The sequence below is a fragment of the Mauremys mutica genome, chromosome 14, assembly GCF_020497125.1.
Source record: "Mauremys mutica isolate MM-2020 ecotype Southern chromosome 14, ASM2049712v1, whole genome shotgun sequence".
Lineage (NCBI taxonomy): Eukaryota > Metazoa > Chordata > Testudines > Geoemydidae > Mauremys > Mauremys mutica.
In genome coordinates, this window is record NC_059085.1 from 19,533,404 (window position 1) to 19,552,606 (window position 19,203).

The window sequence follows — 19,203 nt, forward strand, 5'->3', positions numbered from 1 at the left end:
AAACGTTTATAGTCACAGTATTTAAGAGCTAACATTATTTAATGTGACAGTCGAACAGAAAAAATTAAGTAAAAATATACCATCCCGATCTGCCATGCTGTCAAAGAAGAGCCAGGCGGAGTCATCCTTCCCATATTTAACAAAAGCTACATAATGGCTTGTTTCTATGCAGAGAACAGCAAATAACTCCATCTTCTGGCAAGGGATACATCCATGTCTCCAATCCCAGTCTGGTAGATCTTTAGGAAGTGACACTGGATTGAATTTATGACTCTGTCTCTTGGGATGTAGGTGAACCTAAAATTAGATCAATATTTCAGAAAGAGAAAAACAAACACACACACACACACACCAACACACTTGGGGGGCAGACCCGCGAAAACAACGCAGAAATTGGGCTTATTTTTGGCGTAATTGTCTTATGAGTTGCTTATTGGCTAATTTCTGGCTTGTAACTTCTTGCTTGTTTGGCTTGTAGCTTTTTTTTTTAAATCGTCTCCCAGCAAGCAGGAGCTGGGGGGAGGGGAGAGAGTCAGGGGCGCAGCACAGTCCCAGACTGCACACTGCAGGGATCTAGTCACATAGAGAGTGTTGGGGTTCTTAGGGATTGGCCTGTTTTGGCCTTGTTCTGAAATGGGATTAGCTTGATTTTTGTCCTATTGTGAGTGTCGGGGTGCTTATTTACCACGTGAAAGTCGGCAACTGTGTTGGGGGGGAGGGACTCTTTTTAAAAGGCTGTGTGGATTTTAGTATTTTTAAAAGGGCAGACTGACAGCACTAGAGAATGAAATATTACTTAACCAAAGAACAGGTCTGACATGGACAACAGCAGTGCAAGTTCCCCTATACCAAATGTAGCTCCAACCTGCCATGGAGAAGCCCACTCTAGAGATGAGAGGAGTTCAGTCTCCAAACCTATTCAAGTCTTTGTGCCCCTCCTCGCCCAGACTTACAAAAATAATCATCACTATTGACACCTTTATTGGAAATGGACATCTGCCCACTGGGAACCAAATCAACACCATAATAATTTAACTTGTCAAACAGTAACTAGACAGTCAAACAGTAACAGTAACCAGACTCAGTCACTACTAACCGGAACTGAATTTGAACCAGCAACACAGGAAATGAGAAGCATTATTTTTCTGCTTTTACTATTAGGTGCTCTCCTGTTGACCAAAGTTAAAGGATTCCAAACCCCTGTAAACTGGAATTACTGCATTCTTCTCACTGGTTCACAACGTTGGACTATGTAGTTGCCAAAGGCTACTAAAAATGCTGCTCAGTAGATTAGTCAAGGGTGTGTTAATGAATTAAATCAAGAGTCTTATCTTGTTAATGAGGACTGCACCTTCATGTCGTGCCCAATTGCCAATATCCCTGCTTCCATATGTCAGTCTGTGCCTTCTGATACTATTATACTACACCAAGTTGCGAGTACATACTGGTTAAAGGACCATAGAATTAAAAAAAAAAAAGTACACTTACTTGTGTGTTGCAGGTTTTACAAAACTGCTTGATTTTTCCAGCAGAAATGTCAGTATCTTCATAACATTCTCTGCATTCATACATTGCAAGTCCTCCACATATACGGCACTGCCTAGGAGCTACATTATGGTAAAAAAAAAAAATGCTTTGTCTCAGATTTTTGTACAAAAGATCCAAAAATATAACCTACATTAAGCCAGTTAACATCACTGCCGCCAATTAAAAAAGACAAAAATAAAAATAAAGTCCATCATTATTTTCTGTGGTCTTAACTTTTGCTCTTTTACTAGTCTACAGCTGGGGAGGGAGGGCAAGAGAGACACACATACACTTAAGTGCTAAGCCTTAACCTCAGAAATACAGCTGATGTAGAAAGTGTTTCAGTACTGGTTTACTGGATGTAACAGCACACATGCTTTTTTTTTTTTTTTAAAGCATACTCCACACGTTATTCCTGCTCTCTATCAAAAAAGTATTTTCTTAATCTAGTGAGTGTTACACTTGTTAAAATGGCTTAGCATTTAAGCAGAACCTAAGTAAAGAACCACAAACAAACCCTTAACTCAACTAATTGAAAAGCCATGGTGGGTCATCTAAAGCCACATTCCGGAAGAATAGAACTTAATAAAAAGTAGCTAGTGTTAGATATTTGAAGTAATTTCAAGCAATTTTAAACTAGAGATTTACCTACAGGTATTGTATTGAAACAGATAAGTAGGTATTATATAGGTTTTTGTTCAAGAGGTGACTAGCAGTCCCAGAAATTAAGGTCATCCCAGCCTTTCCAATATAAAACACTACATCACAAATTACAGCTAAAAATACTAACATTTCCTGGTTTTTTTTCCTTTTCCTCTTTTCAATTACATAAAAAATTGAAAATATTTTTTACTTTTGTCTAATAAAAAATTGAACTGATTTTTGGCCCAGTTTGGTGAACAGACGCCAGCAAGGCAAGCTACAGAAAGAGAAGACTGAGGGCTAGTCTACGCTAGAAGCACTACATCAGTGCAGTTGCACTGATGCAGCTGGGCTGCTATACTGCGTTTGGTGAAGATGCTCCATGCTGATGGGAGAGAGCTCTCTGATTGGCATAATTACTCCACCTCCACGAGAGGAGGAAGAGCACCTGCCGCCGACATAGCACCGGTGTGGACAGCGCTTAGATCACTATTAACTTGCATTGCTTGGCGGGGGGACGGGGTCTTTTTCATACCCCTGAGTGATGTAAGTTAAACAGACTTGAGTGTTAGCGTAGACCTGCCCTAGGTGTTTTAGGCACTACTCTGGTGGAGCTGGAGCACCGGCAGGTGAAACTCGACTGTCACTGGCTGTTCAAAGTCTTTCATTTAGCTGATCTCAGAGCTACTTGCCTCTAGATGACCACTATTCGCCCACAATTCTGATACGCATCATACTTGTGCTGTAACACCTCTTACAGCTGCTAACATCTAATTATTCCTTAGAACTAGACAAATTCTAATGAAACACTATTCACACATGACCTGACAATGACTAGAATTAAGATTTAATTCTATCCCTGAAGTATTTTTAAAAAAAAGAGAGAAAGAGAGGGGAAAGGAGTAATCCAGACACAAATCTACATTCTACAATGTCTTCAAGATGGAGCTTTGAATTATTGTGAAGAGGAGCGATTACTCACTGGAGCTCTTTGAGATGTGCCCCCCTGTGGGTGCTCCATTCCAGGTACGCCAGCATCCTGCATCTTTGAGCTGACATTTTGGTAGTAATGCCCCTTTTCCCGTGCTTGTGACCCACACATCCTTGTGCCCCACACCAAGGTTATATAGAGCTGCGCAAACTGCCCTCAGTTCCTTCTCCACTGCAAAGTCCCACTAGGGCAGGGGTGGACAAACTTTTTAGCCCGAGAGCCACATCTGGGTATGGAAATTGTATGGCGGATCATGAATGTTTACGAAATTGGGGGTTGGAATGCAGAAGGGGTGAGAGCTCCAACTGGGGGTGTGGGCTCTGGGGTGGGGCCAGAGATGAGAGGTTCAGGGTACAGGAGGTGGAGCAGAGGGGTTCGGAGTATGTGAGGGGCTCTAGGCAGAGGCAGGGGGTTGGGGTGTGGGAGGGGGTATGGGCTCTGGGATAGAGGTGCAGGTTCCAGGGTGGGGCCAGAAATCAGGGTTTTGGTGCGGGAAGGGGCTCTGGGCTGGGGCATTTGAAATGCAGGAGGGTGCTCTGGGCTGGGGGGGGGTGGGCTCTGGGGTGGGGCTGGGGATGAGGGGTTTGGGGTGCAGGAGGGTGGCTCCAGGCTGGGAGCGAGAGGTTCGGAGGATGGGAGGGGGAAATCAGGGCTGGGGAAGGGGGTTGGGATGCAAGAGAAGGTCAGGAGTGCAGGCTCCAGGTGGCGCTTACCTCAAGCAGCTCCCGGAAGCAGCAGTATGCTCCCCCTCCGTCTCCTTATGTGGAGGTGCAGTGGAGGACCAGTCAGCAATGTGTGCTGTCCCGTCTGCAGGCGCCGCCCCCTGCACCTCCCACTGGCCGTGGTTCCCAGCCAATGGGAGCTGCAGAGCCAGTGCTTGGGGCGGGGACAGCATGTAGAGTAGGAGCTTTGGGGGGGGGGGGGGAAGCAGGGAACAGTCATGCTGCAGCTTCCGGGAGCCGCACAGAGCAGGGCAAGCCCCCGGCCCTGCTCCCCGGTGGGAGCTTGAGGGCCAGATTAAAAGGTCTGATGGGCCGGATGCAGCCCATAGTTTGCCCAACCCTGCACTATACTAAATCTCCTCTTATTAACAGAAGCATAAATTTCTAAAGGACTCAAGAACCATTCTGCAACCCTTGAACTGTGGAAAAATATAACTGTCGGGTCTGCAAAGAATGTGCGACCATCAAAGGGAAAGTCTTCAATGTCATCTGGACCTCTCTCTTGGGAAGCCGCACAGCTGTAGCCAACATGCTCTTCCATAACCAATGCAGTGGATATAAACCATGCTGATGTATCAGCACTATCAAAAGGAGGCCTGGAGTGATGTCTTTGCCAGCAGTTGACCCTCATGAACAATTTAAGACCCCTGTACAAGATGTTCCTCTGGCAAGTGCTCAATAAACTAATTAAATCTGTTATAATTCAAATAGTCGTATTTGACCAGGCGTGCCTGATGGTTTGCTATTCTGAAATTTCGCTGAAGAATAAAATTTGTGACAAAAGATCTAGTTTCTTGTAGTTCTTACTGTACAGGGTGTACTTTGAGCTATGCTGTCTGCCTTGTTCATGAACATCCTTCACTACTAGGGAATTCAGAGCTGGGTAAGAAAATAGAAACTCTGATTCCTTTGCAGGGATCTAATATTTTATCTGCCCTCTTACAGGTAGATGGTGTGGAAGCTAGGATTTGCCAAACAGCGTTAGTGGGCTCCATAACAGTTTCATTGACCAGAATGGCAATCCTTATAGATGTCAAAGTATTCAAAATATCTAGGAGTTTATGATGGAGTTCCTGCATCTTTAAGTGAATCCGAAATGTGTCTGTGATTCAATTCAGCAATTCTTGGAACTGCCTGAAGTCATACGCCATAGGAGGTGGTGGAAACATTACGGCTGCATCAGGTAATGAGGCAGAAATTTTAGTGAGAGGAGTCATCTCCTTATCTGCCCTAGCTTCCTGCTCCTTGAAGGTCTCTTCCTGACATAGGTGGTTTTGGAAAATGGGCTCTTTTCTTCCCCTTCCTATGGTGTGACAATTTCATTGTAAATTGTTGACAATAGAATGCACACAAGTCCCAGAAAGGCGAATGAGGAGGGAGAAATGGCATAGGTAGAGGTATTCATCTGTGTTCCAGTCATGTGGGTGTCACTTGAGGTCTATCCTCTTGTATTATGTCAATGTAGGAGAGAGAGCAATATGTCCCACAATAAACAGGGGATCCCTGCATGGATATTTGGGAATCTGAAGAATCCTCTTCCATACACTTCGCGGGGGGAATAGTTGTTCAGCCTGTTCAAGTATAGGAAGGTGACTATGGAACTGTAGATAACAGAGGAGTCAGTGACCAAGTCTTGATGCTGACACCCCCCCAACCCCCAACTTGTTAACAGAGGAGACTCTGGCTCCAAAGATATTAGCAAGTCCTTAGGATACCTAAATTCGTGTGATATCAATGTTATCAAAGAAGGGATCAAGAAGAACTTGTGGAAGATGGCTTCAGTATCAATGCATCTGGTACCAAACATTTGGCATAGGAGTGAGTTGACTTCAATTCCATTGGTACCATAGGTGGACAACAATATTTGGTACTATTGATTTTCATGCTACCAGTAGCCAGGGACTTAGAACTTTCACCAGTGTCTCTGCCATTCTGGGTATGCGAACCCAAACCCAGTATTGAGTCTGCCTTAGAAGACTGACGCCTCTTCACCTTTTCAGTACCGGCATCACTCAGAGCCTGCATTGAACTCCGCTTGGGACTTGAGGTCTCTGTCAATTTCTGTGTCAGTGACTAAGGGCAGGTCTATCCTACAGCAGGGATCAACGCTCTGAGATTGATCCACTGGCAGTCGACTTAGCGGGTCTAGTAAAGACCTGCAAAATTGACTGGAGAGTGATTTGCAGTCAATCCCCGTACTCTACTCCCAACGAGAAGAGTAAGGTAAATCAACAGGAAATTTTCTCCCGTCAACCCCTGGCAGCATAGCCCCTGTAGTAACTTGAGCTAAGGTACATTGACTCCAGCCACGTTATTCACGTAGCTGGAGTTGCGTAGCATAGGTTGACTTACCGCGATAGTGTAGACATAGCCTGAGATTTTCTTGGGGATTTACTCCCATCTCCTTTTGCTTATAAGCAAATGTTGAGCCTACCGCTATAGAGGACTTTGGTACCAAGGTACAGTCTACCTCTCTACGGGTCTCCTGTGACCAATATCTTGATGTGCACAGGGCACTAGTGGTACTGGAAGGTCTATGTACAGGGGACTCCTCAGCCCCTTTATCTGAAGCTGGTCATAAAGCTTTATCCATCATCAGAAGTTTGAACTTGATTTCCCTATTTTTTCAGAATCTGCTCTTGAAGGATCTGTATCTCCCAAACAGCAGAGGCTCTGGGAATATCAACCCCAGAAGGGATATTGCATCACAAAGGAGGCACCTTTTGAATCCTGGAGAGTCTGGCACTCTTAACTGCCATCTAACTATATATAGTGATACATTTTAAAAAAATGTATTTTTACAAAGAGAAAAAAGGGAACTGTTCCAACAACTATGCACATTATAAGGTAACAAACTACAGTCAAACCTTGCAATAACACGCCCTGCCATAATGCAAAAATCACATATAACGCGATCATAAGTTGGCTCCCCTTTAAGGCCTAATACCAGCGGTCCCCAACGCCATGGCGCCCGCCGGGACATTGATGTGCCCCCGCCTAGTGCCCAGCAGGGGAGAGAAGCTGCGGCCCCGCGCCTGCCGGGGACAGAGAGCACCGGTGCCCGCAGCCTCGGAGTTCTCTGTCCCCGGCAGGCATGGGGCCATGGCTTCTCTCCTCTACTGGGCACTAGGCGGCGCACATCAATGGACCGCGTTGGGGACCACTGACAAACTGACCAGCTTGAAACCCCGCTATACCGTGACCCTGCATTTATTGCAATGGAATTTTTTGGATCCCAAACATCGCGTTATAGCAGGGTTTCACTGTATATGCTAACTAAAGAATACTATAGCAAACAGGCACACAGACTCCATCTCTGGCCAAAGGTGGTTGAGAAGAAACTGAGGATATTTCACCCACGCTGCTCCCTATAACTCCAGCGCAGGGCACAATAATTCATAGGGCACATGTATGGGCCAAATGGGCACTGCTACCAAAAATCTCTACTCAAAAGGCACAGACACACCTGAAGTGGAGCACCCACAGGGTGCGACTATACCAAAAGGAGGACAGGAAACACCTGATATGGTTTTAATCGAGCCACAACTTTATCATCAGATGTCTGGGAGTACCCGGCAGATAAAAGCATACAGTGCAGGTAACTATGTTCATTCAATAACTACTCCGGGGGCTTCTGCCAACCCTCTCCCTTCTTTTCCTAGCCCCAGCCAACCCATTACTGGGTCTTTTCCATCCACCTCCCTCCTCCTTCGTAAGGTGGGCTATAAAAAGTGGGGGTTGGCTCCCTGCTGAGCCATTCATAGGAGCCCCAAACCCATCCCCCCTATTCTGTTCCATTAACTAAAAAACACTTCCTTTTTAAGTCCTTTTACTAGGCCATTTATCCAATCACTCTACACCTTCCCTATGGACTACCTGAACTGGACATCTGAGCCACACTTACATAAGTTGCAACATGTAGGTTAACTCCTTTCAGTCCACACCATAACCAAAGCCTTCCTTGAAACTGCTGTGGGGAAAGCAAACCCCTTCTCACCCCCACCCCCAGGCCAATTTGGTAGTGAGGGATCCCCCCCCACCACCACCCAAGCCCCCTAAAGGAGAGGCTAGCATGGCACCCACAGCAGGTCCTGACCAAACTTGATATTTTGCTACCTCAAGGGGAGGGAGGGAGGATGGGTGGGTGTGGCCTTGCCTTCTCGGCAGAAAAAGAGCTTGCCCTCTTTCACCCCTCTCCACCCTTCTGGTCCCAGGGGTGGAGTCATCGCCACAACACTGATCCACACCTCCTTTTGCAGCAGCTTCTGACCTCTCGTCCCACACCCTACCCGTAAAGCACTGTTCCCTTTCCCTTGGCAAGCCAGACAATAGTTGCCCCACTTAAAGGTAGGGTGTCGGGACACTGCTCAAAGAAAAAAAAAAGTTTATTGGTTATGATAGTTTCCCTAAGTATGAGTTGATCAAAAGTTCATTCCAAGCTCAGTCTATTTTGCAGACTTCTAAATTTTTAATATAGTCTTGCATATGGCTACCAGGCTACTTACTTTTACTATACCTAGCAACAGTTTATACTTACTGTCTTCAAGTAAGTCTGTTATATTTAATTCCAGAGATGGAAATATTTTGTTGAACATTTTGAAGTCTTTTCCAAATCGAGGCATTTGAATAATCAGACATGAGGGTGCCTACCAAAAATCCCAAAATAGAATGCAATTTAGATCTTCAAAATATACATCTATTTTATAATTTTCACCTAATATTATATTTGTTTATAGTTGCTAAATCATATTAATGTTTTAAAGCTAATAGGCCACATGCCTATATATCATTAACCAAAATAACAAATGAAACAAAAATAATTTAATGTTTACAAATATATCTCTAATCTCATAAAAATTCTAAAAACATAAGACGAAAGGATGCTAACCTAATTCTTTATGTGCAGTAGGTACTGGCCGTGTTTAAATGGTATATTAAAACATATACTAATGCCCTTTCCCTGAACAGCCAGTCTCTGCACAATTTTAACATATGCAGAGATCAAAGCTTATTCCTCTGTAAAATTAAATGATTAACAAAGGAAAATTAACTTTTTAAAAATGTCAAAAACTTTGTTTTTAAATATACCAAAAACATTAGCCTTATTTCCAACCACTTTGGTCAAATGACAGAGACACACTAAACCATCTCAAAGAGATTTTATAAAAAGGTAATATCAAGCATTTTTTCTACCAGTATTAGTAGACCACTCTTCTCATAAATATTGAATGTTTACCCAGTGATTAAGATACCACAAAATATACATTTCTCCTTTTTTATAAACAGAATATTTTCCACTGTGTAAAAGGTCAAATCTGTATAAACAACTGTCACCAACCTCTGCAAACTTCAGGCTGCTGTTGATAAAAGACCATTCCAATAATTGCTGAATTGTCGGGACTCCAACTTTCTCATTTTTCTCCATAAAAATTTGATAGAAGTAACAGTCTTGTACCTTTTGACCTGCTGATCTAAGAATACAGATAAAATAGATCTTCAAAATAAGTGGAATTTTTTAAACAATGGTTAACATACTTACATATAGCCAGTAGGCTAAAGGAAACACAAATAAACTATAAAAAAAGCTACAGTAAACACAAAGTAAAAAACTATTAAGATTAAGCAAGGAATATGGAAGTTTTTCTGACTGCTCTTTGGCAGAGAGTCAGAAGGAACTGCGTGGAGGTTGAAGTTACAGGGTCTTTTATGCCCTTGAGAGAGGTAGTGCGTGAGGCATGCAAGACTCACAAATGACCCATAATAGATACTGCTGGAAAAAACATTCTGAACTCCTACACATACAATGCATGTGGACCATGAGTGGGATCCACACATACAAATACTTGAAGAAAACCATTTCACACCATTCCCTTTACTTTTAAGTGTATTTTCATTTTTATAACAACTTTATAATGCTAGGCACTTTTCAGGTTGCCACAAATAAAAGCTTGAAGGGACATGGTCAAGTAGTAGATAAGCACAGGTAGAGTTGAGGAAAAGGGTATTTTTTTTTTTTATAAAAAACATTTAAAGGAATAGAAATATTTTGATTAATGTTTTAAAAATGCAGCCCTATGCATTGTTGGAAACACCAACAGAAACACTTCCAAATGCATGACTATCAGAAAACGAGATTCACCAAGACAATTTTCACTCTAAAAGCTGAGTGAAGGTTCAAGTAGTAAGATAGCAGAAAGACTGAAAAATTACATCATAAGTCATATCATACCCTCCTGCAGTAAGTCTGCAAAAGGACCTTAGTAAATTAAATCTTCACGTTGGAAAGACTGACTAACGCTCCCATCAGGGAAAAGAGGTATGTGAGAGTCCATCATTGGCCTCTAACCCCACAGATCACAGGGAAAGGACATTATAGAGGAGCTACTTCACCACACTGCTGGACTTTCTGCCTAGCCGGCATGTATTCCTGAGGACACACTGTCATTAAACTTCTTTGACTGTGCAATAACTGCCACCTTAGAGCACAGATCAATGCTGTAATAAGCAGCATTAATTTCTGCCTGGATATAAGGGAGGATCCTCAGAGCACAAAACTCAAAATTGCTGTTATCCAGCCTTGCCCTACCCCTTACACAAACAGCCTTAGTGTTCCATCTTTATGGAACAGGGAGAAAAGGCATCTGTGAGGTGCTCCAGAAAAGATAAGTAAGAGGCAGTCATAAAGCAGAGGCACTCTTCCTCACTTTCATTTAATGCTCCAGCCCACCCATCTACTTGTGTGTGTGTGTGGGGGGGGGGGGGAAAATACTGACCTCGAGATTATTAAAATGCAATACATGCTAAAGTCTGTCACTAAGAACTCTGATAAAGAGTATCTCCTCTGGAAGCATGATTTTTATCTCTTCAGTATCCCTTTAAGAAAGCACAGCATTGGGAATCCTTCAGCTTAAAGCATTCTTAACATTTTGTTCAACTATAAAACTATACTACATCTATTTTAATTTGAATATCCAAAATTCCCAAAAACTGTTACATCTGGAACATCCACAATTTCTAGAGATTGATTAGGCAAATTATCACAGTTTCACAGTGCTGAAATACTGCAATATAGTGGGCCAGGATATTGCAAGTTATATTCTGAAAATATTCTCCATATGAACTCAGTTTTTCCTTATTTTTTTTGAGAGAAGAGGAGAGACAAAAGCCCATGAATCTGGGCTAGGGTAGAAAGAGGAGGAAAGTAGAGAGTGTACCAGCCCCACAGCAGGCTTCCGCTATCTTTTCCCACAACTTGCTCCGAAGGAGAGGGCTAGGAGCTGACCACAATAGGTTTAGTAATCTCAACTCAAATCTGCAGGGCAATTCAGGGAAGTTTACTGCAGAGCCTGTGGGGAGCAAGGGATTCCCAGTGAAAGAAGCCCTTGGGAAATTCCTGGCAACAAGGCTGCTGCAAGAGATGTATTGTCAAGGGGCCACAGAAAGGCAAGGGCTAGGCAACAGCATGGAAGCAGTAGGCCTCCACGTAATAGACCTTACTTCCATTGCAAGCCCAAAGACATGCAGATTTAGGGGGCTAAATCTCTGCCAATCCTATGTGGGTATGGAGGTGAATAAACCCCAACATCCTATTCCCAAAGAATGAATATAAAACTCCATGAGTTAGGTTTGCAGAGTTCTTCCTCCTGCCTTAGAAAGAATAACTTGCATAGGGGAGAATGAAGCCTTACAATTTTATAAATAATTATTTTTAATAAGGACTGCATGTGTTTAATTTTAAAAGAACTAAGAAATCAAAATCTTTATGCCTCCTCCAAAGCAAATAATAATATTTTTCCTGAAAAGCCAAAATATTTTATGTCAGATTCTACTGCTTAAGATTGCTTCAAAAAGTTGTTCCAAAAGTAACTGGCTACACACCGAGGGCTAGATTCAGAATTGCTCTATGGGCCCTGTTGGTTAGCTATGCTGGTACAAAGGGGCCAGAAAAGTCAGCCACATAAGGCCAACGAACAGGGGGAGGAGACCTTTACACCATCCCCCAGGAAGCAAAAACCTTGACACAAAGGGCTTTTAGAAGCAAGCCAGAGGCAGCAGCAGGCACAGCCAAAGTAGTAATATGCTTTGCTGATACCCCCCTGTAGTGAGACGCAAGCTGGGCCCCTCTGGTTTCTGCCCCTGCTTCCCTTGCAAATCAGCCAGGAACACCTCAGGTTGATGCAAACACCAGTGCTCTTTATTTATAGCTGTTTCACACTGCCACCTTACTATACATCTATGTACAGGTTTTTCACAGCCAAACTTTGCCAGCAGCAGACCAGAGGGCCCAGGCCCAGCCCCACCCCGTACATGGCCTTTCTCCTTCTATGGCTACCTTTTATAGCCCCTGGCTAATTAGGCTGGCAGCTGTTTCTCGTTGCCAGGCAGGCACAGGGCTCTTCAACCAGCCCCAAGCTATCCCCCTTGATTGGGGCTGGAGTGGCAAGGGGCTGATTAAGCCCTCCTTACGCAGCACCCTGTCACATCCCCAACGAGGCTTGAGGCAATGTTAGCAAGAGGCATAACTTAGACCATCCCTAGGGGTATATCCATACTACCTGCCAGATCGGTGGGTAGGGATCGATCTATCGCGTCTTGTCTAGATGCGATAAACCGATCCCTGAACACACTCCCGTCAACTCCGGAACTCCACCAGGTAGAGAGGCGGAAGCGGAGTCGATGGGGAAGCTGCGGCCGTCGATCCCGTGCTGTGAGGACGGGAGGTAAGTCGAAATAAGTTACGTCGACTTCAGCTATGCTTTCCCCCCCAGTATAGACAACCTTTCTTCAACTCCTGCACTGACCCTAGCATCATTGCCAGGATAAATCTGGCTGTAAGAGTTCAACACATACATTTTTATTGCTTAGTCAAAAGAGCATTTTACCTTATTTTTAACAGTGGCTCTACTCTTAAAATATGATGAAATAAAATATTCAAGAATTCTTCTGGATCTGGACAAAAATAAAAGTAATAGCAGCATGTTAAAGCACATACAATCTCCAAGACTGTTTTTAAAATAAAATTAAGCAACTTTATTCTAATTGGAACAAAAAACCATTCCAATTTTAGTAGCACAGTAGTTATGTCAACTTATCAACTGCCATATTTGGGAGCACACAATCCTAAACTTTATCTACTAAGCACCAAACAGAACTATAAACAGATGAAGGCTAAACTCTGGATAACAAGGCTTACAGATTAACAAAGCTATCCTACTCCAAAGGGAATTATTTGACCCTGTGAAATTTTATCCTGAGAAGAGGGAAAAAAGCAGAGGAAATAGAAAAGTACGTACAGTATCTGCTAATCGATGCAAGAAATATCTACAGTGGATATTTTTACCATTTTTACTTTGTTGGAGGGTCACAGCCTCCAATTTAATATTGATCAGACGGACAGACATCTGCTATCCAGATCTCAATATCAAAGAAAGAGCGGTGGTGTTTTCTTCTAACTCCTAATTGAAGGGATTATTAATTTGCTTCTAGCAGTACCTGCAAAGTACATGCTACTTTCCCAACAAAAAAGAAGGAAGTTAGCTGAGTAGTTGAGCAGTGACTGGTCACAGCTTGGTAATAAAAGATTGACTATAAAATATATTTAAAAACAAAACACAACAAACCCAATTATTCTCAAACCTGTAAGTAAAGGTCAGCTAGTTTCCCCATTAGCATCACAACATAGGTGAATCTTCAGGAAAGATCTGAATGGGGAAAGGGGAAGGGCCTTATGGATGAGCTCAAGGTCATTCCATGAGGAAGGTAAATTCTTCAATCCCCATCCCTAATCAAAGCTTTGATACTACAGTGATGGGTGCTACAGAAAAATATTTGTATATCTTAACGTATACTATGTAATGAATATATGTTTTCAGTCCCTTCTTATAGCAAGAACTACATATCTAGAAGCAAAAACCTCTACAATTACCTTTTTCCTCAGAAGTGAATCCTGATGCAGCTTCAACTTTTTCAAGTATTTTCCTCAATTTCATTATTTTCGTGGCGCACACATATCCGTAACTACATTAAGAAATTGGTTTAATAAACTATTAGCCAAACCTTTTCATCAAGTCAGTAGAAGAGAGACTTAATAACCAGAGGCTAGAATACAGACTATTTGCTCAAAAAAACCCTTTATTTCCTTTACTGATTTTTATAGTATCTGGCATTCCCCGTACAAACCTAAATGCCAGACCTCTTGTATTCTGCAGCACAATGAACGAAGTTCTTTGTCATGGTCTAGGTTTTTGTGACAGAGCGCTGCTGAATTCTGAGGTGCACTGACATATTTGTGATAGCTTCAAGTAATTTCAGAGTTTTATTAAACATGAAACTAATCCTCCTTGTGTTAATTATCTGAATACTAAATGTTACCCAAATTTTAGTTTTGGAATAGTTGTCAATGTAACTTGCACTATCCCACCATATTCAGTTTTCAGTGTACCATCAAATTTTATAATGACAGTACGCAACAGCATTGCGGAAACTGTTCCAATTAAGAGTATTTCACTTTTTCCTGAATGCTAAAAACTGTGTTTGACACATGGAGGTGGCTGAAGTTTTGTGAATTAGGGAGGAGATGTGTCTCCTCTTTCTATATTGTGGGAAGGTGTAGTGAAAAGCCTTGAAATGTTGGGGGTAGGAGGGAGACAAAAAAACAAACAGCTGTTAATTTTCTGTGCCAGCAATCATTTGATATTTCTTTGGCTGGAGATAGATTCTGCAATCCATTCTATGGCCCTGGAATTACAGAATACACCAGTGGTGTGCATGTCCTCACTTCTAAGAGGTTCAAAATCCAGCATTTTTCTTCAAAGGAAGAAAGCTAAAATCTTTACAAATAAGCTATTAATGGTAAAACTAAAGTATAGCTTTAGAACTATAACCATTACTAATTAATTATGTTTTCATAGAACCTAGTGGTCTTTTTTTGAATTAAAGAGGAATAATTTATAATCCCCACTGCATATTGCTATATGTCATACTGTAACATTTCCTTTGTTCTATGAGCCTCAAAACTTCTCGTCTCTACTCATCATTACCTTTGAATTTCTCTTAATATAATTTGCTAAGTGATTTCAGTGTACGATATGCCCACAAAGCAGAATTTTCTGAAACTTTTTAAAAGCAGTTGTGATTGTTACTAATGACTAATAAGAGAAGAGTCAGTCTGAATCACACAATCCTAAACAGAAGAGAAACTGAGGCACAACAACTGTTTTTCATGCCATAAGTATCAAGATGTTGGGTTGTTCTAACTACCCATGTCTGTCCAAGTCACCACTGGTGCTTATTACCACTTAATGTTTGTGCCAACATACATGATTTATCTAAAGCTAGAGACATATTTGTTTCTAGTTCTAGGAAATGGAAATGCCGATACGACTATGCCTTCTTACGTTTTTTGTAAGATCTACAGATTAGATTAAAACCAATTAGATTAAAAAAAAATAAATTTTAAAAAAAATCACCAGAGCTGTTTGTCCTCACCGCCTTACAATAGCAGTCCTCAGGAAGGAACTTTTCATTCCCGTGACATGGTATTGCACAGGTGGCTAGGTATTTATAAAATTTATACTAGACTGGAGACTCATTGGCTAGTTCTGGTACAATGTTTTCTACACATCTACTTACATCCGCAGAGGGTTTACAATCTCTGTCCTTAGCAGCTCTTGAGTTTCACTATAATATTCTACATCATTCTTTTCTTTAGGTCTAAGTAAAACAGTGTCCAAAACAGAGCTAAAAGAAAACAGGCTGAAAGAGGAAAAAAAAATTATTTTCATTCTGTAAAATGCTGAGGAGCATAGCTAAGTCTCAGAACAAACCAATGAAGACCAGAGGAGGAAGTAAAGAACAAATCAAGCAAAAATAAATGTAGAAGAATTCAAATTAAACATTTCATGTTAGGAAGTTATTTAACCCGCTTAGTGAAAATCACAATGCACACTCAGGAGCCAATCCAGTCCTCATGGACCAATTCAATTGAAAATAATGTTATGCCACAGTAGGCATTACATATACAATATGTCACTGTTAGTTGCACAGCAAGAATGCAAAACATTCAATACAAATTAGTAATCAGCTACTCTATTCCATTTGTAACATTTCTCCCTCTCACCCACATCTTTGGATTCAGTTGCACAAATTAAAAAAAAAAAAGCTTACCAGAATAGGGTGGAGTCTAAGTAACAGGAATTGTAATGACCCTGGATACCTTTCTTCTTTCCAATCATGGTCTCTAAACCGTCTTTTTCTGTTTTTGGAGGAGTGTTTTCTTCTACCACTTCACTTAAGTATCCTCCAAAGGCTGAAAATATTTTTTTACAAGTCACTTAAAAGCTTCAAAATTTCACCTCCATCAAGATTTTCTTAAAGTGCTTTGTAGACAACATATTGCTTACCGTATATTCCGGCGTATAAGGCGATGGGGCGTATAAGACGACCCCCTAATTTTTTCATTAAAAAATTAGTTTTGCCATATACTTGCCGTATAAGACGACCCCCCCCTTCTGCGGGGGGAAGTCAGAGGGCTCTGCGCTGCCCGCCGCGGTGGACAGCCCAGAGCCTTTTAAATCCCAGCCGCGGCTAGGATTTAAAAGGCTCTGGGCTCCCCGCCGCAGCGGGCAGCCCAGAGCCCTCTGACTCCCGGCCGCGGCTGGGGTGTAAAAGGCTCTGCGCTGCCTGCTGCGGCGGGGAGCCCAGAGCCTTTTAAATCCTAGCCGCGGCGGGAAGTCAGAGGGCTCTGCGCTGCCCGCTGCGGCGGGGAGCCCAGAGCCTTTTAAATCCTAGCCGCGGTCGGGAGTTTATACCCGGCGTATAAGACGACCCCCGATTTTTGGGGGTTGTTTTTTAGCCCAAAAACCTGTCTTATACGCCGGAAAATACGGTACATTGAAACCATTCTTTCCCTATACTAGAAAGGGAGACAAGGTTGGTGATGTAACATTCTATTGAACCAATTTGTGTTGGTGGAAGGTAAAAGCTTTCGAGCGACAGAGCTGCTCTTCAGGTCTGGGAAGGAAGCAGAGCAGCATTTATTCTACTATTTACTCTCAGTGAGTGAGAAACATTCTGCAGCGATGGTGCACAAGTCCTTAAAGCCTCACTGATGTCTCATTACCACACTCGGGTTGGGCCTACTACACTGGAATAGAGTTTCACCTAGTGAGCATAAATGAATTTCTCCCTCATTTTTACATGTTTTATTTAAATCGTCTTAAAAGTATAAATGTTTAGAAACTCTATTTCTCTTTGTTCTATGAGCCTCAAAACTTCGTCTCTACGAAGTTTGAATCTAGCACAAGATCAAGACAGTCTTAATATTCTGCATCCAGAGAATATGCCTCCAATATGTAAACAGGCACTCTTTTCCATTTTAATAAATTGTTAGTATTAACATGCTGATTTTTCCCCCTCTCAAAATGAGCCATATCGAAGGAGAATGGAGGCGGGCTTACAGTATTTGAAACTGAGATCATATATTGCTGGAGTCGCAAATGTAATTGGCTTAACCTGCACCAAGAGAGATTTAGGAAAAACGTTCTAGCTATAGAGAGAGCTAAGCACCGAAACAGGCTTCGGCTTCCAACAGAGGTTATGGAATCCCCATAATTTAAAGTTTTTAAGAACAGATTAGACAAACACTTGTCAGGGTGTCCTGCCTCAGCACAGGGGACTGGACTAAATAACCTCTCGACATCCTTTCCAACTCTACATTTCTATAAAACTCTCAGCAAGATTGCTGCTGCCATCAGTAAAGAAAGAAATGCCAAGTGTAATTAAAAACTTCAATTTCCAATACATTTCATAATTTACACACTGATCTTTGTCACATGATATACAAGACTGCAATGATAAGAAAAAACTTCTACTACTTTTAAGAAAGTTGACCATTTTCTTGCTTTAAAGTCATTGACAGAATAATTCACAGAAAAATGTTAAATTATGTTCTGTGCATAGTACTCTCACCATTGACTAATCAGATTAAGTAATGCTTGTACAGCCTTTTAAATGCTACGTATTTCTAGCTGACTACTGCATGAAGAACCAAAATCAGAAACAATGTTACTTCCACATTAGTAAATAATTGAGAAGGACACATTCAATACCTAGAGAGTTGCAGCGTTCAATCTGGTTGGGAACAGGCTGCAGTGATGCAAACCTAGAATCTGGCCTGCAGCTCTTGAGTTTAACAAAGAGAGCCTTTTTGGGGGCACAGGTGAAGTATCTAGTTCCTTTAAATGTTCCATCCGTACAGCTTGCGCATTCATCTTCCTGAAAATGAAACAGAGGGGGTTTACCACTTTTTTTTTAAATTGAAAAAGGTGCATGCAGAACTACTGTCCTAGAACTCCAATTCCTAGGATTCTGGTGATTTAGGTGTTTGACAAGATATCTATGATAAAGACACCTCTACTCAAGTTTTCCACTCTGCGATGCAAGATTGATTTAGGGCTACAAGTTGGTATATATGGCTTCAGTTCATGAGTGATTTATTTTTAGTTTAGTGATAAGAGCGGCAAAGCCACATTTCTCTGCCCTTTAACCCCTCTGCAATCAGATAAGTTTATGGTATTCTCTATGTGGATTTTTTCTCCACCATAAATAATTATCATTTGAATTTTTTCATTGTAGGCTGGGAGGAAATGTCCAGTGCAGCCTCTGTAACAGTGTGAGCATGAAGGAAGTCCGAATGTTTGCAGTATAATTATAACAGGGAACAAAAGGATTAAGACTGGAAGATAGCTATTTCAAGGATGCTGTCAAAGGTATTAATGGATATTAAACAGAGGTTAGACCTATTGCAGAAGTGTATGTGCAAGTCCAAGGGCCAAGTTTAGCCCATGGAGTCATAAAACAGCCTGCAGATCATCTGTGACTGAAAATATTGGATAAAGGACAAAGCTAATCAGCTGCAGTGGTTTTTTTTGGTGACAACTCAAAATGCACCCACGTACTCATCTGCCTCTAAGAGACAGAACATGTTTACCATATGTATACTGCTATGATTTTGATGTATACTTGTGTAAAATAGAAAACTATTCTTAAGAGGCATCATATTACATGCACAGAAAATAATTTAGTTGCTGCACAGTCACAACCAGGTCTATGAATACCATAAAAATATCAAAAACATAACACAAATCTGCATAATTTTGCTGCAACTGTGGCTTTATTTGAAATTTGTGTAATTAGCCTTGTAAGTAGAACTGGTTAGGAATTTTCTGGCAAAATGGTTTGTCAATGACCATGCTGATTCATCAAAATTGAAAAGGGGGGGGACAAAACAAAAAAAACCCCACCTTTCTCAGGAACTGTTGT

General features: G+C 41.7%; 1 protein-coding gene across 2 annotated transcripts in view; it reads right to left on the reverse strand.

Annotated features, from left to right (window-relative positions):
• Positions 1 to 19,203, reverse strand: part of CYLD (CYLD lysine 63 deubiquitinase) — a 47,089-nt gene that overhangs the window by 6,664 nt on the left and 21,222 nt on the right. For both annotated transcript variants that reach the window (XM_044987580.1, XM_044987579.1), the window contains exons 8-16: positions 17,991 to 18,156; positions 16,048 to 16,189; positions 15,514 to 15,636; positions 13,808 to 13,899; positions 12,765 to 12,831; positions 9,221 to 9,353; positions 8,420 to 8,528; positions 1,489 to 1,607; positions 81 to 297 (exon numbers count right to left, since the gene is read on the reverse strand). In XM_044987580.1, the coding sequence (XP_044843515.1) occupies positions 81 to 297; positions 1,489 to 1,607; positions 8,420 to 8,528; positions 9,221 to 9,353; positions 12,765 to 12,831; positions 13,808 to 13,899; positions 15,514 to 15,636; positions 16,048 to 16,189; positions 17,991 to 18,156 (1,168 nt within the window). The remainder of the gene's footprint in view (positions 1 to 80; positions 298 to 1,488; positions 1,608 to 8,419; positions 8,529 to 9,220; positions 9,354 to 12,764; positions 12,832 to 13,807; positions 13,900 to 15,513; positions 15,637 to 16,047; positions 16,190 to 17,990; positions 18,157 to 19,203) is intronic.